General features: G+C 38.8%; 1 protein-coding gene across 12 annotated transcripts in view; it reads left to right on the top strand.

Moving 5' to 3' along the window:
- Positions 1–1,606: 1,606 nt before the first annotated feature.
- Positions 1,607–20,672, top strand: part of plekha7b (pleckstrin homology domain containing, family A member 7b) — a 68,125-nt gene continuing 49,059 nt past the window's right edge. For 4 of the 12 annotated variants that reach the window (XM_078795556.1, XM_078795559.1, XM_078795558.1 and 1 more), the window contains exons 1-3: positions 2,127–2,445; positions 2,546–2,622; positions 2,731–2,788. In XM_078795556.1, the coding sequence (XP_078651682.1) occupies positions 2,363–2,445; positions 2,546–2,622; positions 2,731–2,788 (218 nt within the window). In that variant the 5' untranslated portion in view covers positions 2,127–2,362. Of the gene's footprint in view, positions 1,657–2,125; positions 2,446–2,545; positions 2,623–2,730; positions 2,789–20,672 lie in introns of those variants that run through there. The other 8 variants (XM_078795554.1, XM_058089286.2, XM_078795555.1 and 5 more) reach the window with 4 other exon arrangements.

A 20,672-nucleotide genomic window follows, 5' to 3' on the forward strand; every position in this document is an offset into this window, starting at 1 on the left:
GTGTGCGCATACATAGTAGTAATGTTGATGATAAATCACAGCAAGGTCAAAAACCAGAAATTGGATGAGACTTGGACATCTGATGATTAAACTGCAGTGTGCACATTGTTACAATTATATGTGTCCTTTTAATAGGCTGGTTGAATAACACGCAAAATAACAGCACAGCACCTCAGCTCTAATTAATGTTGCACCATTCTGCTTGACCTTACAAACAATACTGGAATTGATCCACTGTAGGTCCAATTTCCAACCAAAGCGCCATTCAGATAAAATCTAATGATATGTAAATTATTTTACACATAGACCTTTAGCTACAAATGTAGCTAAAAAATCAAATTGGCTCATAAAATGTTTTTTTTCCTACTTTAAAGGACTTAACACATAATGTTTGACACATAATGTAAGCTTCTGCCTTCAGTGGAATATTCCTCATACGTAATTGTTCCGTATAGAATATCTACTTTACCTGTCACAAATAAATAGCAGCTGAAATGCTCAGCCAAATTACTTTAGTGCCAAGAGTACTTTGACCGTGACTTGCACTCGACAAAAGCAAAGTGAACAAAATGAAGTGGCACGTTTAGTAAATAGCACAGGTCTTTTTTTATGCTACTTAAGCACTACTGTAACATGTCAGGTAGTTATCTTGCCAAAACCACACGACCAAGGTGACAGTCAAAAGCTTCCAGCTACACTTTCACATTCAGTGCATGCTGAATGTCAGTTCATGCATGTATGTCATGATATCAAACTGACATTGTTAAATGTCTGACAAATGAAAAAAGAAGTTATCCACAGTTAATTGGAAAACATAATAATAATTAAAGGGGGACCTATGTATTATGCAAATTTTTCGGCCTAGGCACGCCTACTTTGTAACGCCTAATTGTAGCAGAGCTTGGGAGTGGGTGGGGGAAGCAGAAATTGGGGGAGGGAAGACAGCTTATCTGGCTTACAGCCATGCCCATATAAGGAAATCCACCCCTCTGTGATCACAAGGAGGACGTTTTACCACACCTTTTAAAACCGAGCGTTTTGAGCACACAAGAATGTTGTATTCTCTTGTTAAACGATCCCAAAGTTTCAGATAATGAAGTTTGCACAAAACTCAAAACGCTCGGTTTCAAAAGGTGTGGTAAAATGGCAGACTTCCTTATCCGGTTCGGTTCATAGTTAGGAAGCACTTTGGCATGAAGCACAAATCAAAGGAAATATAGATCTGTATAGATCCGTGAAAAAAAGTTATCCTGAAATCCTGTGTGGAAGTGGTAAGTTTTTGGCTGCTTAAGTTCAGAAGAAATAAATTTGAGGCTAACGGGTTAGCTCACTCGCTTACTAAGTAGCATAAGTCTAGCACAATGTGGTGTAAACAATGAATAGGAGTTTAAAGGTGACTATAGGGGTGTTACTTCATGTCTATGGGGCTCTAATAATGTTAAAAACCAACAGGTTTTCTACGCTCTAGCTACAAAAATGTTCAGTTTAACATTGAATCCTACAGGATATCACAAATTAATTTAACATGGTTGGGTCAAGAAATAATTAATAAAGGAAGAATGTAATCACCAGCATTACAGTTCCTTACGGATTTATTTCAATGATTTTCAGCTCAGCTATTAGAAGTACTTGCAAGTTGGACAATACTGCGTACAGGTACGTATTCACAGTGCTTCTATTGTTCCACATTTTAAGTTGACAGCTCCAGGTTTAATTTTAGGAAGTGCATTTTACAGGCTCATCTAGCTTCCTTAAAATCATGAAACCCATCTACTCTCAAAAGTTGAGACCAAAAATGTAAATAAAATGACTTGGTGATCACTTTAGAACAGTCACACTTGGATTTTTGTCAAAATAAAAAAAAGAAAACCTAAATGGCTGTGATGTGACGTCACTTCTGATGCTGATAATAGCCACTAGAGGGCATATTTGCATGGTATGCTGTGACAATAATCACTTAACTACAGCTCAATTTATTTCTTTCCCTTCTGAAATGTATCATTTAATTGCACATTGGTAATTTTATAGATTATTTTTTCCAGACACATTTGTGATTGCACACACATGCACCACATGAATCCACGGTACCTATTGGAGGACCATTCTATTATTCCCCGCAGTGGACTTCATTGAATATTCTGTTGTTAGCTGGAGGTCAAAACTTCAACCGAGCGACACAAATCAGCTCCATTGACATCAAGCTTGTAGTGGTGGAGCGAAACCTATCTGTCCCTTTAAAAGTATGCCGTTTTAGCGGTGGGATTATCTGGACTCAGTGGACAAGTCCGTGGAGGGAGAAGGGAAGAGAGAGGGAGGGAGACTAGGGAGAAGGGGGGGAAAGTCGAGTAGGAAAGGAGGAATCATGGCGGCACCGCTTGGACGGGACACCCTACCCGACCACTGGTCTTACGGAGTTTGTAGGGATGGCCGCGTGTTTTTTATAAAGTGAGACACGTTTGCCAGTCACCTGGCCCCACTTTGTCGAGTCTTTATCGTGAGGTTTGTTCTTATGTCGTCCATTAAGTAACAGGTGTCTTTCTTCCAGCGACAAAACTCGCGGCACTACTTGGCTTCACCCGCGCACTCGCGAGCCTGTTAATTCCGGACACATGATACGTTCAGGTACGACTCAAAATTGTCTGATTCGCGACCTGCCTTGTAGCGAAGTGTCGGCTGCTGCGGTGCTCCAGTTGGCTATGTCGCGAGTTTTGATTGTATGTCCTGTTTCAGATTTACCAAGAGGATGGGAAGAGGGCTTCACGGACGAGGGAGCAAGCTACTTCATCAAGTGAGTGCTCGCTGTTGCATTGTTTGGCTGCTTGAAACGTGATGCCGTTTGTATTTAAAGTGTTTTCCGTGTGCAGTTCAGGCATGTCTGGTATGTTTAAGATTACCCTCAAACACTGCTGTTTAATCTAAGTGCTGGAAACATGTCGCACTGAGTGGAGAAATAACACAGTGAGGCGCGCCACTGGTTTGGTGACATAAATAATAATTGCTTATGTGAGTAAAAGTAGCAGCCTTGCAGAGCAGGAAGGAGGATATTAAAATTCTCCTCACATGCACCATGCAGGACCTCTACTCTCCATTAGGTAGGTGTGTATGTGGGGGAGAGAGAGAGAGAGAGAGTGAGTGACTGTAAAGATTGCAGAAGAGGGGTGTGACCTTGTGGTGACAGAGATGTATAACATGATTGCATTATTGGGAGCACAGATTTGGAGAAAGTAGCAGTGTGAAGTTGTTGACATTTTTGCATTTCAGTTGATAATCTGCAAGATGCACCACATGGATGACCAATGACTCGGTGACATGTCCTTTATAACTTTTTGGAAGTGAATATCATGAGCAGTCATTAGGTTGTCCTGATATTGTGTCGTATCCAGGGCTCGACAATAACGATGTACCGATGGCCCGGGGCAAGTTAAAACAAAATTCGGGCAAGTAAATCTAATCAGTGATATTCCCGTCGGGCAAGTGCACTTTGGCATGCCATACTGCCAAGAGTTTTTTTTTAAAGCGGTTCTTGTTGGGTGTTGGTAAAACACGGACTGTGTAATTCCGGTGGTAATTTGCAAAGCAATCCTTGCAAATCTTGAAATGGACCAATCAGAATCGTTTATTTAGACCACGGTCCGTAATCCACAGTCCGCGTTTTACCCACACCCGTTCTTGTTCGCGATCAACCAATCAGCGATCGTTTGACTACAAAAACATCCATCATGGCGTCGCCGCCAACATCGTCTAATTCTGAAGGAAACAGCAAAAAGTGATGAACCAGTGCCTCCTAAACAAGTATTTTATTAGCGGCAGCAAATCAAAGGATGGCACAGGTGAGTGAATCACATTGCTGTGACAATTTGAAGTGGTCACAATGAAACACCACGATTAGATCCAATACCAAGTGCTGATTTTGCACAAGCTACAAAATCTAGCGGTTCCATTTCTCTGTGGATTTTTCTCACCTTTGCTTCACAAATTATTGTTTGACCATTGAGCTTTTTTTTTCCTGGATTAAAAACACATTACTAGTACACAAATGTGTCTATTCAATAATGTTTCATTGTGGTGCACAACTTATAAATATCACTGCTTACTACGACTACGATGTGTAAGGTATTATTTATTTTATTATTTTATTTATTTGAGATTCTCATGTGATGCCACAAAAAATTACATCATATCATTATGGCAGTCTTTTCATTTTACATGAGGCAAGTTCGGGCAAGTAGTTTTCACCTGAAGGATTCCCTATGGGCAAGTCATTTTGGTTTTTAATGTAGAGCCCTGGTATCACAGACCTTGTCTTCTGCCTCTTGTCACCAGCATCAGTGAATTTTATGCCAGTAATTTGATTTTTTTATTATGTTGAGGCAGTCACTATGGATTATTATAGTCTTCTTAGCAACAGACCAATGTGCCCATATTTTATAATAATTTGATGTTGTGTTATGGTATGACAAGTATGACAGTAACAGTGCAGGAACACTGGGGGTCTTCCTTCTTCTTTTACTAATAGTACTCAAGAGGTCAGCTCCATCAAACTGTGAATACTCCTTTAGAACGGCATGGTCGGTGGTCGTGTGACGAGATTTTGCGAGATTAAGATCTAATGAGATTCCTTGTTTGGAGAAAAGCTGTATGGCAAGAACAGGTCAGCTAGAAGCCAACCAAAGGCTGTGAACTAATAATAAGAAATGGAATTTGGAATTGGTAGTGTGCAAGGCATTATTGGAAGCTCACATTATGTGCTTTAAACTCACCTTGCAATCAAACTTACTTTGGTGTTCACAGTGTTAGCGTCAGTGAGTGTTTTTTTTTCCATCCAAGTACGTAAAACAACTTGCTACTTGTTGATGTCCAAGCAGAATCTGTAGTAATTCTACATTTGTTCAAATTTCAATTAAGATTTGTCAAATCAACCCAAGTACTGTAGATGTTGGGACTAGTCCCCACCCTTGTTCACAGAGTGGTACATTGATACTGATTGCATTTGACTCATGCTAACTATGCTTGTCATAATAATCCATAAATCAATTGCATGATAAAAAATGTATAATAATAATAATTTTACCAACTTCATGTTGAGTGTGTGCATTTTTTAGTACAATTTGTACAATTTTTGCTAAACGAGACTCAGAGTGCATACCTTAGCCCCAGGCTGGGGAATATAAAGATATTTTAAAAATATTTACTTTAAGCACAATATCAAAACCAACCATATCAATATCGATCGAGACTGGATATGCTGTGTATCTTTAAAAAAAAAAACTTGGGTAGACCCACCGATTGTGGTGGGAAATGGCCATTAGCAACTCCAGACTTGGTGCGCTTGTAATTTGCACCCAGCTCCCTGTTGGCACACTCTATAATGCTACACAGACAACCTTTTGCTCTATTACTTACACAATGTTCACGGAACAGTCCAATGCAAAATGCCGTTGACAGATTAAAATATTTTTCTTTTGCTGATAGGGAATCAGGAACTCCAACCACTTGTGCCTGATGTTTTCCTCAATAGGAATTGTAAACAAATGTAGGTTTCCCTTACACCTGAAGGAACACTTCCTGGGAGACATTGCTGTGATCTGTGAGATCACAAATCGCCACTCTCAGAACGTCCTTTGAAACCAAGCATTCAAGAGCCATCCATTCAACGTCTTTCTCATTACTTTCAAAGCTCTCCACAATTTGACCCCTCCATACCTGACAGACCTCTTCCATCCACACAATCTGGCGAGACAGAGCCCCCTCCGTCACTGCCCCCACCCTCTGGAATTCATTGCCCTATTCACTCGGTGCTTGTTCTGACCTTCCCTTCAAAAAAGCAGCTCAAAACTCACCTGTTTAAATCTTTAATGTCTGACTTTTTATACTTGACTGCTGTGCTTTTATTTTAGTTCTGCATGTTTTTAATCTGCTTTTCTGCTTTATTTTGTTTTAAATCTTACTGTAAAGCATCTTTGAGTACCTTGAAAAGCGCAATACAAAGAAAATGTATTATTGTTATTATTATCCCAAACTTATTTCTTTCAGGGCATGCTAAAATCTTGTTTTGTCACGTTCCCATGGACCCAATTTTGTGCATTGCCTGGTCTCGTGAGTTGGGTGTCTCATGATGCCCCCAGTGATCAGAGTTAAAATTTTGCAGATTTTACTTGTATTGCAGCTTTCTCCCTTCAATGTACTCAATGTGCTTTGACACTGTTACCTCATTCACCCACTGATGACACAGCATAATGAGCAACTGGGGGATCAGTATCTTGCCCAAGGATACTTTAACATGGGAGGACAGGGGATCGAACCAGAAATCTGCAGGTTGACATACCATTACTCTACCACCACATGAGCCAGCTGAAAACTGAAAAGCAGAACAGTACATTTTACAGAAATGAGCTTGTAACGACAAGTCAGCATAGCATAGCTGATCATTTGCCCTAAGCTTAGTATATTACCTGATGTACAGTCATTGAAAAAAAGGATTAGACCACACTTGTTTCTTCAGTTTATCTATCCATTTTAATGCCTCGTACAACTAAAGGTGCTTTTTACATTTGTTTGAATATATATAATGATGATAACACAAATAGCTCATAAGAGTTTCTGCAAACACGTTTGCATTCATTGCATTGAATGATAAATGTGTCCAGCACATACGAAAATGTGTATCTTCGGGACATCAGGTTAATTTTGAAGAAAGTGCCATAGCATCTGCAGTACAGCACGACACTCTCTGCTCTGGGGACAAGGCTGATTCTATACTGCTGGGTCTGCTGCAGCTGACACTGCTGCAATAAAATCACATTTGGGAAGTGTACAGGTGACCTTTTATGTTGTGTTTGCTGAGCGTTTTTTTTTATTGACGGAAAATTGTCTGTAAAAAAAATGTTTTTAAGTCTGGACTGGCATCCTCGGCCATCTCTGTGTGGAGTTTGCATGTTCTCCCCGTGCATGCATGGGTTTTCTCTTGGGACTCTGGTTCCCTCCCACATTCCAAAAACATGCTAGGTTAATTGGCTACTCCAAATTGTCCATAGGTATGAATGTGAGTGTGAATGGTTGTTTGTTTAGTCCTTTTATGACCTTTAAGGGTCTTATAGCTTTGTTTAAAGTAGCCCGTCTGGTGGTTCCTAGCTAACAAGAAGTTTTCTTTTGCTCAAGAATATCTGTATTCAGTATGAAATGTTACATGTTTTCTTATTAGTTGTAAAAGCTGCAAGAACAAATATATATGGGATATACTGCGGTACAATTAGCATATTCCTTCATTCTGCATACTGCATGCATACTACGATTCGACCTCATTGATCTGTGTTTAGCACGTTTTCAATCAGGACAGCATACGTCCATCTAACATTGTTGAAAATAGTCATTAATCGATTTAATGTAGCGTTATATTTCTTAAATGGACTTGGTGCATAGGTGGTGGTTATTTTTAGGGCTATATACTAGTATAGTACTATATGCAATCTGATTGCACACAGAGTTCTCTGCATAGAACAAAGACCAAATGGACTTGACATTGCATCCCATACTATGTGCCGTTTAGGTAGACTGTCAAGGAGCTCCCCCATGTTTTGCATTCTTGCCTATTTTTACATTTTTAGAATGCACAGAAAAGAGAAAGATGCCTCAAATAAGAATTGTGGATGATAGGTTAAATTCCCCCAAAATTGCAGTTTTCCTTCCAAGGCATTTTAGTTTGGAATGTATTATTTTTTAGTTTAACCAAGCCATAAGTCTATTCCAGTGGTTAGTTGCACTTTTTAGATTCATTTTCAAATATGGTATGTTTTAAAAAGAGGCAAATCAAATCTCACTGGGTCAAAACAGACAAATTAGATTTTAATCCATGAAGTACTTAAAATCAAGTCGGGCACTTTGCAGTGTTTACTGCGAATTGATGGCTTTGTTTTATTTCAAACATGCACAGCGGAGCAATTTGTTTTATCCTACTGTTGTAATTTTTCTATAGTAATTCAAGTGTTGATTTAACATTTTACCAGATGACAGATGCACTCTGAATGCATTAAAAGCTGAGGCGGGCATGGCAGTGAGCCCTGAAAGTGTGCATGTGGGCTTTTTAAAATTCTTTGCACGTTTTTACACATGGCAATAATTTACATTGGTTTAACCATGATAAGTAGGGATGAGCCAGATACTTGTTATAACCAAGTATTTATTACAGATAATGTATTTTTTTGTATGAAATGAGTACATTTCGTCATTATTTGTATTCGTGTTTAAAGAAAATGCTCACTCTCCGCTGTGACAGACAGCAGAGACTCATAGCCAGGTTGCATCTTGAATGAAGCCGCTGCAGCCAGACAGGAGACTGGAGCTTAACTATCAATCTTTTTACATTTGTATTGAGCAGTTATTTTGATATTTATCATTATTAATATTTGGATAATTCCGCCCACCACTACTGAGCGGTGCCTCATTCCTGTACACGGCAAAAGTTTAAAATGGCTCTTGACACGTTTGTCACACTGCCTCCACTTTATTAGGTTTTCTTCAGCTTGCCTCTGTTTTGGTTTGTATCTACAGTTACTTGGTAACCTTGTGTTGTAATGTAAGCGGTGCATTTGACAACACATTGCTGAACAGGCTTGTGTTATGTCAGCCACTTATGCATCAGGGCTAGCATTACCGCTTTTTTTCCTTGAAATGTATTTTTGTCTTATTCCATGAAGTCATCATAAAACAGGTGTAAATACTTACAATATAAAAATTGTGTTAATTTTCAGTTGGCAGTACACAGACAGTTGTAACAGTAACCAATTGATTGCCGCATTAACTCGCCCCAACATTAGGTACAGTTGCGCAGTAGCTGCAGTAAACAGTGTGCCTGTATGGCTATAGTCAAATATTACACCCCTCTCAATATGCTGCGGTATGTACATTGCAATCTTAAACTTATTTCGTTCTGCTCTCTTCTAATTTGGCTGGTGAGATAAAGTCACTTGGAAGTACTGAGCAAGGCTGACAGATTATTTCCCTGTTTGCCATCATTGCCTGTTTGCATGAATCAAGTTCTCATGGGTCATTAAAAGATAATTCAATAATAAAGTCTTACAGATCACTTATACACATACACTGTACATATAGTATAGCAAATTAATAAATATACAGTAGCAACTTCAATCCGCGTCAATTTCAGACTTAATGTACAAATGTATTTCCGATTAAACTGCCCCGCCCACTCCGAGTACAGGTATAGATCATTTAGATAGGTGAACACATTGTACTCGCTCATCCCTAATGATAAGCAAAAGGGCGGGCATCACAAAGAGCATCCCAGGGGCCCATGACCAGCTCTCCTATTCTTTCAGCCACTATTCAAAGGTTGTGACTATGGGAGACGGTTGGAATCAACTGGTATTTTAGGAGCTTTACTGTCAGCTGGTGCTCAGGAAGGTAGCATGGCATTGTTTTTTACAGTAAGAACAACTAAAATAGTTAGGAATAATTAACATCCATCCACCATTTTCTATGCTGCTTATCCTCTCTAGGGTTTTTTTAATTTTTTTTTTATTTTTTTTATTTTTTATTTGGGCAAATATATACAACATTACAGTGCATTTCTTACATCAATCAAAATATAACTTTCCATTATTTACATTTGTATTCAGCTTTCTGATCACAAGCCCAAAAGGAGTAGGCTGAAGCAAAAGCTTATAAATGCCTACCCCTTTTTGCAAGATATAATCATGTTCATGCCACTGTCTTGTTTTCCCCTGTTATTATCATTGTAATATTATTATTGTTATTATCATTATTGTTATAATCTTTATCATTATTACCATCATTATAATCAACATTAATATTACCATTTCCATCATTAACGTTAACATTTTTTGGATTTTTTTTTAAATTATTTAATTTTACAGACTTCATTGCTTCTTGTAGAGTGCTGTATCATTCCATCTGTTGTTTTCTGAAATCCGCAGTATTTGTGCTTTTATTGTCAATTTATTAGCCCGCTTTTTTGTAACATTTACATATCATTTTCTGGATTGCGTGTGTCTAATCTTGTGCATTAAAAAACAAGAACTTGAGACTGTGTCTGGACAGGTGACCAACCCAAACATCAGTTTCTTCTTGTTAAGCCCTACCTGAGGTTTTTAGACATGCTTTTTAGTTTGTGTGTGTCTAGTCTCGTGCATTAAAAAACAAGGTTTTAGGTCTGTGCTCAAACCAATGACCAGCTCCAGCCCCAATCTTCACTTTCTGTGCCTAATCTGAGTTGTTTGTTTGCATTGTATTGTATTGTAATGGTTGTTGTATTTTGATGTATGTAGATAATGTTTTTAAATGAGTTGGGTTGCGGGTATGCTGGAGCCTATCCCAGCTGTCTTTGTGTGAGAGGTGGGGTACACCCCGGACTGGTCAATATTTAACATACAAATGCACTTCATAAAGTTTAGTTGACATATGGTCCCATTATAACCGCCTCAGGTTGCAATATTGATGTCTGATATAATAACCCATAACAGCCTGAACATGACTGGTCTGAGACAATGTGACAAACTGATCCAACAGACTTTATTTAATCGGGACTCTTATCGATAGTACTTTTGAGAAACTGCTGATGAGCGTAAAGCTGAGTTTGACCTTTTACTCACAACTCTTTTGGGAGACATTCTTCGTCCTCCACTTATTATTCTCTTGTGGTGAGGGAGTACATCTACAATTTAGCTCTGATAGTTACATTGATTAATTGTAGACATGAATGATGCCAGCTTTCTCAGTTTGTCCCATGTGTCTCCTGGCTAATTATACAACGCGTCACTTGATTAAGAGTACTATATTTTGAACTCCAGCACTTAGCCAATTAAAGTTTAAGAGGGATTACATAACCACAACACACATTTTTTACCACTTTGCTCTTAAAATATACATTGCAATCAATAGATTAGTAATTACAAGTGGTAAGATTTCTTGGAAGACTTTGTTTCAGGAGTCATCATCAAAGTCATAAATAGTCAGAGTGGTTCCTTGATGAATTTGATTGCTGCATTGGGGACAATTTACAGAAAAATATTAAAACAATGGTTTTGGCCATTTTTGGACAATACAGCAGCATTTTGAACCCAACATTTAAGAAGAGCTTATCGTCAACTGCTGGCCAGCATTACATATGTATTACAGTGTTTTGCTTTGGCAACTTGGTCATCTTTTCATGACACTTGACATAGAAAATTAATAGAATGACTTGAAATAAAACAGGCAAGTTAGTATTTTATTATGAAGTGATGGCACACCCAAATGGGTGATAGGTGAGGGAGGAGTAATGGTTCCCAAGCGTGTACGGTAGAATTAAAATCAACTTACTAGGAATAATGGCTCAATCTGTGTAAATACTGAGAGAAATATTTTTTTTTCTTTGCTCATTTTTCACAATGTTCTTTTGCAAAAAACACACTTTTAACAAAAATATCCAGAACATATCAAACAGGACTGAAATCACTGACATTTGAATGTCAATCAGTGGTATAAAAACTCACTGCCTGTGGGCCATTTGCACAGTTGTGTTTCACATGGAGACGGGGGGGTTGTCGCTAGGCACTAACACAAAATGACAGCACAACGTGTAGCAGGTAAGTAAACACATGTAGTGCAACTTCTACCATGGGGAATAATAAACAACTGTATTCAAAACACATCACTTCAGCAACTTCGTAACTTAACTTTGTTAAGGGTGTGACAAACATCGTAATCTCTAACTATCCTACTATGGATTATTGATACGTTCTTACCTTGCATTGTGTGTTTTTATTATTATTGTTCAAATACACCCACTGTGAACTCCTAGTGCTGTCCCTTCTCGGTGAGGAGAGTCACCAATTTACATGCCAGAATGGAAGAAAATTGGGCGGAAACAACAGAAGAAAAAGTGAAAAAAGCAAAAATGGAAAAAACTATCAGACTCGGACGGTGAAGTTAAATGGAACGATCCGGTAGCATAGCTAAAATCTAAAGTATGGACTCATTTTGGCTTCTGTAGTGTGGACGAGATGTTGACTTTGCAGGATGGAAGAAGTGTCTGATGAAAATAGGACACACGGGCTGCAAGACAGACATGAAAGCTCAACCTTGTGTCATTCGCCGTCTCTTTTCAGTGAATACATCACAACTGCCATTTTGTTGCTTCTACTCTGCTTCTACTTTACCTTTTGTGTCACCATATCACTGCATCAAGATATTATCGTTGTCATGAGCCGTGCATCGCAAATCGTATCATGTTGTGAGGTACCCTGAGCTTCTCAGCCCTACTCCCAACGAGACCCAGTCTCACCCAGACCCCACTTCTAGTGGCCCCCTGAGTTTGAGACCCCTGATGTAAATGATGTTTTATCATTCAGATAAAACACAGACCCATTATTCAATGTTTATTTGTAATCATGGGGAGAATATCCTATCTAAAGATCTATTTACAGTAAATAGCATCTGATTACTGAGGTGTCTTTCCCCACAGCCCTGTCGCCATATCCTTGAGGAAATTAAAGAGCCCTCACTTTGCAGCTGTCATCAAAGTGTGAATGAGCTGGTGGGAGCATCCACCACCATCTTCATCATTGTGTGAAAGGCTGACTGAGGTGACATTGGAGAGGCACTTTAAGAGTGAGAGTCACTATATAAATGAAGCACATTTACCATTATCTCCAGCACTCAGGCCAGACTTGTGTCAAATCTCTAAGAATGTAAAAATGTTTCCCATGCTGGGCCCAAATGGTTGATTTAATATTGATGTAAAAAGGTCAAGTGTTGAAGGTAGGTAGAAAAACATCAGTTTTTTCAAATTCCCAAAGGGAAACAATGACTCCCACCCAAAGGCAGACACAATGGGCTAGTAATGGTGTGTGTGACGGTGCAGAAGAAAGTGTTCGTTAACTACAATGAAAGGTAAAATTACCAAAACCTGTGTCCAAACCTCATCAAATTGCTCTAGCAATATTTTATTTTCTTTGAGTGGCATCCCTGCAGGTGCTTACCTTAATTCCCTTTTAATAAATCCTTGTGCAAACACCACACATCCATTCCAACTACTAAGATTGGTAAAGGTTTTACCACAAAATCAAATGACCTTTTGTCTTTTATATACTACATATTCATCTTCATGTGACTTTCAAAACAACTCAAAAGATGTAGCATAAATGCACTTTTTCCATTTTAGAGCAGGGGTCTCAAACTCAATTTACCTGGGGGCCACTGGAGCTAGGGTCTGGGTGAGGCTGGGCCGTATCAGGTTTAAAAAAAAAAAATATATATATATATATTAAAAATAGAAAAAATTAAAATAAAAACATTAATAAATATTAATTATATTAAATATTAATAAAAAATATATATAATATAATAGTCTTCAATGCTTCTGCTATACCCTCCACTTTTACAGTGCTTTGGTTCTTTGGAAAAGCTCTGATAAAACATTAAATTATTATAATTATTATAAATTAATTTGATTTATTATTAAATTATTAAATAAATGTTTAATGTTAATTTTTATTTTTCGACACAAAATAAGATGGAAAAATAAATAACCAAATCAAAAAACAAATTAAACAAATTAACAAATTAATTTTTATTTATTATTAAATTATTAAATAAATGTTTAATGTTAATTTTTATTTTTTAAAACAAAATAAGATGGAAAAATAAATAAACAAATCAAAAAACAAATGAAACAAATTCAACTTTCATATCAGGGCGGGGGCCTCAAACTAGTGTCCTGCAGGCCGCATTTGGCCTGCGGGCCGTGAGTTTGACACCCCTGGTTTAGAGATTCATAAATCAAACAATAAGTGGAACCAAACAACTTCTTCCGGAGCAAGTCAGAGCTTTTCTTCGCTCTGGTGCAATATGATCATTTTAAAAGGAGTGATCGATTTAAATAAAACTAGTAAGTGTGCCAAGCGTGCTGTAAATTGTTTGGTGAGATAAGCACCAGACTTAAAGGTTTTCTCTACAATCACTACCAACATATTCCACTACCAACTACCCACATGACCATATTCCTAAAAAAGGAATCCTACTTTGTGGAATTTCAGGGTTGGGTCTGGAAACAATAAACGAGCGATAAACTGTGTGAGTTACTTGTTCTCTGACACGGCACAGATCACACTAAACAGAAACTTTTTGGCTTTCAAAAGCAGGTTGTTCAAGTTGATGCTCGGAGAGACACTTGTCAGGTAATGATTTCACTTTCAAGTTTCTCCCTACTCCAATTCCTTTGGGAACAGGCAGGAAAAAAACATAGTAAGTCTTTCTACCAAAACAAGTTGAATGGCTTGTCATGGATCTTTCAACCTCTGTAAGAAATACGATGAAGAGCACTTCCTTTGGGTATTAGATGTAAGTCTGAACACTACGAAATTTGAGGTTGTTACCACCATGTGCACAAAATAACTATGGATGTGAGAAGCTTTTTGGAGATCACCGGGTTGGCGTTTGAAAAGCTTTAGATTTGAGGACGAATATTTAACACTTCAACTATTCTTAAAATTTTGATCAGGAGCATACTGTAAATGTAAAAGCATGCACTACTTAATATCAGATGCAGGGAGTCAAGTGAGCTTTATACCCTTTAAATCAGGGGTCTCAAACATGCGGCCCGCAGGCCAAATGTGGCCCGCAGGACACTAGTTTGAAACCCCGCCTTGATATGAAAGTTTAATGTTAGTGCGGCCCGCGCAAGTTTGATATGGATGCTGTATGGTATCATGTACCCAGAAAAAAATATTACGTTTGATTAATGTTCATGTTAAAGGTTAAATAACTGTTAATAGTTATCCTCCCTATTCGTGTGGAAGTGGTAAGTGGCTATTTAAGTTTAAAGGAAATAGCTTGAAGGCGACCGTTTAGGTCGCTAGCTCTCTAGTTTGCGAGTTAGCATGTGTCTCAAGACCCTGCAGTTGCGCAATATGTTGTAAATAAAAAGAGTATAAATGTGACTATAGTCGTGTTTTGTCATGTCTACAGGGCTCTAATAATGCTTTGTTCATTTTAATCTGAAAAAAATAATTTGTCTACCCACCAACTATATGTGGTTTCTTAAGTTTTTATTATTTGCCGTTTTATTGTTATTATTATATTTATTTATTACTGATTGATTGATTTTTATTTTTGATTTGTTTATTTTTTCATCTTATTTTGTGTAGAAAAATAAAAAGTAAGATTTTTGAGAACAGTGGAATGTTTTATCAGAGCTTTTCTTGTAGAAAATTGAAACCAAAGCAAAGTTTATTCATTTTTCTGTTTTTAATAAATGCGTTTTTTTTTTTTTTGGGAAAACCTGATGCGGCCCAGTCTCGCCCAGACCCTAGCTCCAGTGGCCCCCAAGTAAATTGAGTTTGAGACCCCTGCTTTAAATATTACTGCTCATTTGAGAATTTGTAAGTTTGTTTCCATTTTCTGCTAATCAGGCCGTGTGATTGTGTAGTTAAATTACGCTTGATGATGTGCTGAGCAATTACTGTAAAGGATGATGAGCTGAACTGTTTTTGACAGCACTATTAAGCTCGGGCTTCCTCATTTGAACTATAAAACTGAGGCACTTGCCAAATTGCCAGCATGGAACCATGTATCCTGTGTAGTGTCGAAGTTCTCAAGTTGAAATGTATTTCAAGGTCATGTTGTTTGCAGTATGTATGAGTACTAACAAATATTGTCTTGGTTTTCATATACATTATTGTACATAGGAACAGCACTCACATAGCTGGCCTTGACGCACGACTCATTAAACACATGAGGTTTGAAATAGTACAGGCGCTAATGCTGACAGCGTCTTTAACTTTAACAGCGTCAGGACCTGGAATTGCTAAATGGCCTGTTGATGATGTAGTCTGTCCTCTTTCACTGTGTATGTTGACAGATGGTATACAGTTGACTGTATATTCACTCATCGTCCATCTTAAAACCATCTTTAACTGTGCAAGAAGAAAGTTCTGCACCTGAGTATTTTCAGCTGCCTCTGTGTGTGTTCGCACGCCTGCCTGCTTTCTGATTTAATTCAGATGAAAGTTGCCGCATTCTGTCAGAGCCTGTGTGACTGGAGCCACTGCAGAGAGAGAGAGAAACCGCACTGTTCTTGTCTCACCTCACGTGTGAGTACAGGATTGGTTAGTTGGCAGCCACAGTCATCATGTAGAGTATTTGACTATGTATGTATATGTTGCTTACATACGGCAAGATCACACATTTTGACTCCTCTAAAATGTTTCCTCAGTTTTCAGGCTTGTGGTGTAATTTAATTTTGGTATAAATGGAGGGTGACTAACATGCATTTGTTAGCCAACTAAAATATGCCAAAGGAGCCAAGTCAGTCAATGCATGTTCTAACTGTAACCATGCTGTGTTTGCCACAGGACTGCAATCTATCTGTTGTAAAGAGATACAGGGAGGTCTAAATGACATCGGCATGTAATTTGCATAACTGGCCATGGCACAAGTGCATGCAATTTTAAAAAATGACTAAAATAAAGATAAATCTATTATTATATTAGTTACATTATGCCTTTCTGCTTCATTGACATTCTTTTTATTTCTTTTTATTTTTTTTTGTTGTTGACATGTAGAATAGTACATAGAATGTAGTATTCTCATTTGGAAGTGAGCCCTGAAAGAAGTTTGGGATGGCACAAAACGCTCTCTTTCAAAAGGTGTGGTAAAACTGCCCCTTTGTGATGTCACAGATGGGCGCACTTCTTTATATGGCTCATAGTTAGGAAGCACTTTGACCGTGTGACCAATCACAGCAGAGTGGGCATGTCCAGAGGCGGGCCGTGGGTGGAATAAATTAAAACAAACATTTTGGCAGGAAGCACAAATCAACTGAAATACAGCTGGAATAGGTGCAGATTCTGTAAAATGTATGAAGTTTTCTGTGCGGGTTATAAGCTGCTCTATTGGAGACCCCAACTCATCACAAGGGGTCAGAAAATGAGCACAATAGGTCCCCTTTAATTAATTTTCATTTATGGAGCATCTTTTCTATATGGATATCGCACATGCCAGCATTGGCAATATTTTGTCCACATATTGTGCAGGCCTTGCGATTTGCCAGCACATAGGAGCACGTACGTCAGGATGTTAAAGGCCCACTTTAGCTTCCAATATCCAGTATAAGCAATTGCCTAAAGCATCAACAGAAATGAGTAAGCTTATGTTCAATGATTGTGTGAATTTGTCATGATTACCTGATTCTAAATTGTTCTTTCCATTAGTGCAGTATTGAGTAAAAAAAGACAAATGAACATGCCTGTCTGACAGGGTAGGTCTTTTTTGTGTAGAGCATTTACTGAACTCTGTGATGCAAACTAATCCAAATATAATTACCGTTTGTTTTATTTCTTTTTCATGAAATAAAGACTAATCAATGCATTCTGTGATCCTTTTATATCTAAATCAGTCTCCAATCATGTATGATTCTGTTTAGTTCCCAATCACTGGCACAGTGGTGTGAATGAGTGATAATGTCAATTAGGAGCAGATGGAAGTCTTGCTGCTAGATTTAGCTGTTGAAGCCATTTGACATTTATTTATCGCTTGTTTGGGGGTTTTGGGACCTTTACTATTTTGAGATAGAGCACAATGTTGGCAGCTTCGTTTTGTCTTAATAAGAACCCTAAAAGTGGTTGACAGTGTGAGATATGAACACTGTCCTGGTGGACCATTTGATGGATCGAGCAAAACCACCATCATCCAGACTTCATCGGTCTTATCTATAAGTCTGTCTGTGGATTATCGACTTTAGCGGCACATCAGCCTGTGCTCGCCACTCAGCTGTAGTGTGTCCTCCGTCCCTAGCCTACTGGTGTCATCTGATAAGGAGAGCTCAGGCACAGATGTGACGCTCTGGTTGCAGCCAAAGACCAAGGTCAGCAGTTTACACAGAGGTGAAAGACGCTCATCTTTGGCCACCAATAAGAATGATGGCTCCCGGTGGGGTTTCCTCTTTCTTTTATCTTTCTTAACAGAGGAAGTGGATGCTGTTATCGTTTTATTCAACCCCGGAGGGGTTTAAGGAGGGCTATACAATGAAAGAGCAGGCAGTGTGGTTCACACACTGGCTATGACTAAAGTGAGAGAGGGCGAGCAGAAACAACGACGACAAAGAATATTCCCATCTGGCATTGCTCTTCACTGAGCCTCATGCTAAAACAACTACTTCCAGTCTTTGCTATCGGGAACACCTTTTAGTCTTCCTTTGAGTTGGATTGACTTGTTTCACTATTGATTATTTAAGGGTGAGTAGCAAAAATACTTGACCGTGGTCATGACCATTTAAGGGACCGTATTGACTTTACTGCTTTGAGGTGAATGCTCCTGTTCTGATAATGTGGCTGTCTCAGGTTTGCATGAGTGAGGACAGATCTGTGACCTGTGAAATAACAGTAACTTGCAGTCATGAACTTCAGCCGGTGGTGCCAAATGTAAAGTAAAGCTCTTGAGTTTTCATTTTCAGTCAAAAAGACTGACGTGTGCATGTTCATTTTATCGATTTAATCTTTATCTTAACTGTCAGTTGTGCATATCGTCTATTATTACTACTGCAGTGTTGTTTTTAAACCTAGTTACCAGTAAAAGCCCCCCCTTTTAACCTTTAAGCATTGGCTAACTAACAATCTTCAAGCAATAGTGAACCATTTGAAGCGGGAGCTCTCCATAATGCAATAACTTTTAATCTCTCCTCTAAACATCTTTTTAAATACCGAATCTGCTATGTAAACGTATTTTATAACACAGCTCCACAGCAAGCAGGAAGTGAAAAAGCATGGGGAAGTGTAGCATGCATGAGGTTACGCATTGAAGGGATTGCATGCACACACACAGTTCAGTTCCAAATATTCCAAATTGAATAATAGTTATTGCTGTTGTATTTGTACCTACATTGTTATTTACATGTAAAATAAAAACATTATGGCTTGGATTGATTGAGTTAACAATGTATTGCTATTTATATGAATTCACTTATTTACAAGATTTTTATTATGTGGTGTTTGTGGTGTGAAATTTATTAACAATGTAAATTCATTCATTCATTCATTTTCTACCGGGCGAGAGGCGGGTTACACCCTGGACTGGTCGCCAGCCAATCACAGGGCACATATAGACAAACAACCATTCACACTCACATTCATACCGATGGACAATTTGGAGTCGCCAATTAACCTAGCATGTTTTTGGAATGTGGGAGGAAACCGGAGTACCCAGAGAAAACCCACGCATGCACGGGGAGAACATGCAAACTCCACACAGAGATGGCGGAGGGTGGAATTGAACCCTGGTCTCCTAGCTGTGAGATCTGTGCGGTAACCACTCGAGCACCGTGCCGCCCACTATGTAAATTGGGCAACAAATGATCTTACAAACTAAAGACAACAGCGTTCCAAGTGTTATGTATAATTTCCAGTCATGACTCCAGTATCCTCCATTTGTAATACACGTTGTTTCTGGATGACTGCAGAGAGAATGGAGCAGAGAGGGCGTCCTGTTCAGGGAAGCGTTGTGTTGAGGAGGCACAGCTCTAGAATATGAGCAGATGCGAGGGGGGTGCGAAAGAATATGGCTAGAGGGAGTAAATGTGGGGGAGTGGAGAGATAGATTATGGCTTATGGCTAATGCTTTGTACCTGTGGTTTAACTTTGTGCTTCAGAGACTCTTAAAAAGACACCTTGGTGAGGTTGGCTGGCCTTAATAATACCCGTCAAAAGGGTAATACCCTCAGAGATGGGACCACTCAGTGAGTGCATGTAATTGTAGCTACACCTTAGCGGGCTCACAGGAGCGGTGGGATGGTGGATGTTTTGAATGAATCAATGCCAGTGTGCTCAGCAGAGGACGTCAGCAACAGCAGCAGAGTAAGCTGCGTGAGTAGGCAGTCACCATTGAGGAAAGCACAGCAAATCACAGACCTGCAGCTAACATGTTGGGCCAACCAGGACAGTCCTCACAAGTCGATTACAAGAGGCGGCCGGCGTATGGTGTGACTTACAGGTGTGTATCTCATCCGCTCTCCTTATATGTAATCGATTGCTATAGCTTTCTAGCTTATGCGCTTCTGATTGCACACCGATAAATGTTACTGTGAGTGCAAGTGACTTAAGTGTGCAGTCTGATGATGTGGCCGAGAGAGGTCTTCACTGCGGTTCCTAATAATAGGCCACTGACCGTTTGTCTGTGTAAGCAGACTTGGGATCATTGTGATGCTCATTTGTATTCGTGGTTAATTCGGTGACATTTATGCAAGTACAGTGGTGGATATGCTGCAGTCCTCCCCTCTGCGCTGTGTTGAAAAAAGACAAATGGGATGTTTACATGACTTGTGTCTGTTTTGAGCACAGAACCAACCTATGCGCACAGATATATGTATACACTTTAGGGCAGGGGTGTCCAAACCACAAAACCACATAAGCCCACTTACAGAAAAAAAAACAAAGGATGCATGGCGTTACTTTGATATATGTATATTTTCTAAGGATAAATGTTTGAGTGTGTTGTAAGAATTGATGTCACATTTATACAGATATAACTACATTATGTATTTCGAAGTTTCCCATATGTTAAGATAAGTGACATGCTCGCTATATAAAATGTGAACCTGATGTTGAGATGTGTGTGGCTCATGGATCCGTACACAGCACACTTAATTACGCTTTTTCCACTTTTCT

The sequence above is a fragment of the Doryrhamphus excisus genome, linkage group LG13 (assembly GCF_037039965.1).
Source record: "Doryrhamphus excisus strain RoL-2023G ecotype Guam linkage group LG13, RoL_Dexc_Guam_v1.1, whole genome shotgun sequence".
Classification (NCBI taxonomy): Eukaryota; Metazoa; Chordata; class Actinopteri; order Syngnathiformes; family Syngnathidae; genus Doryrhamphus; species Doryrhamphus excisus.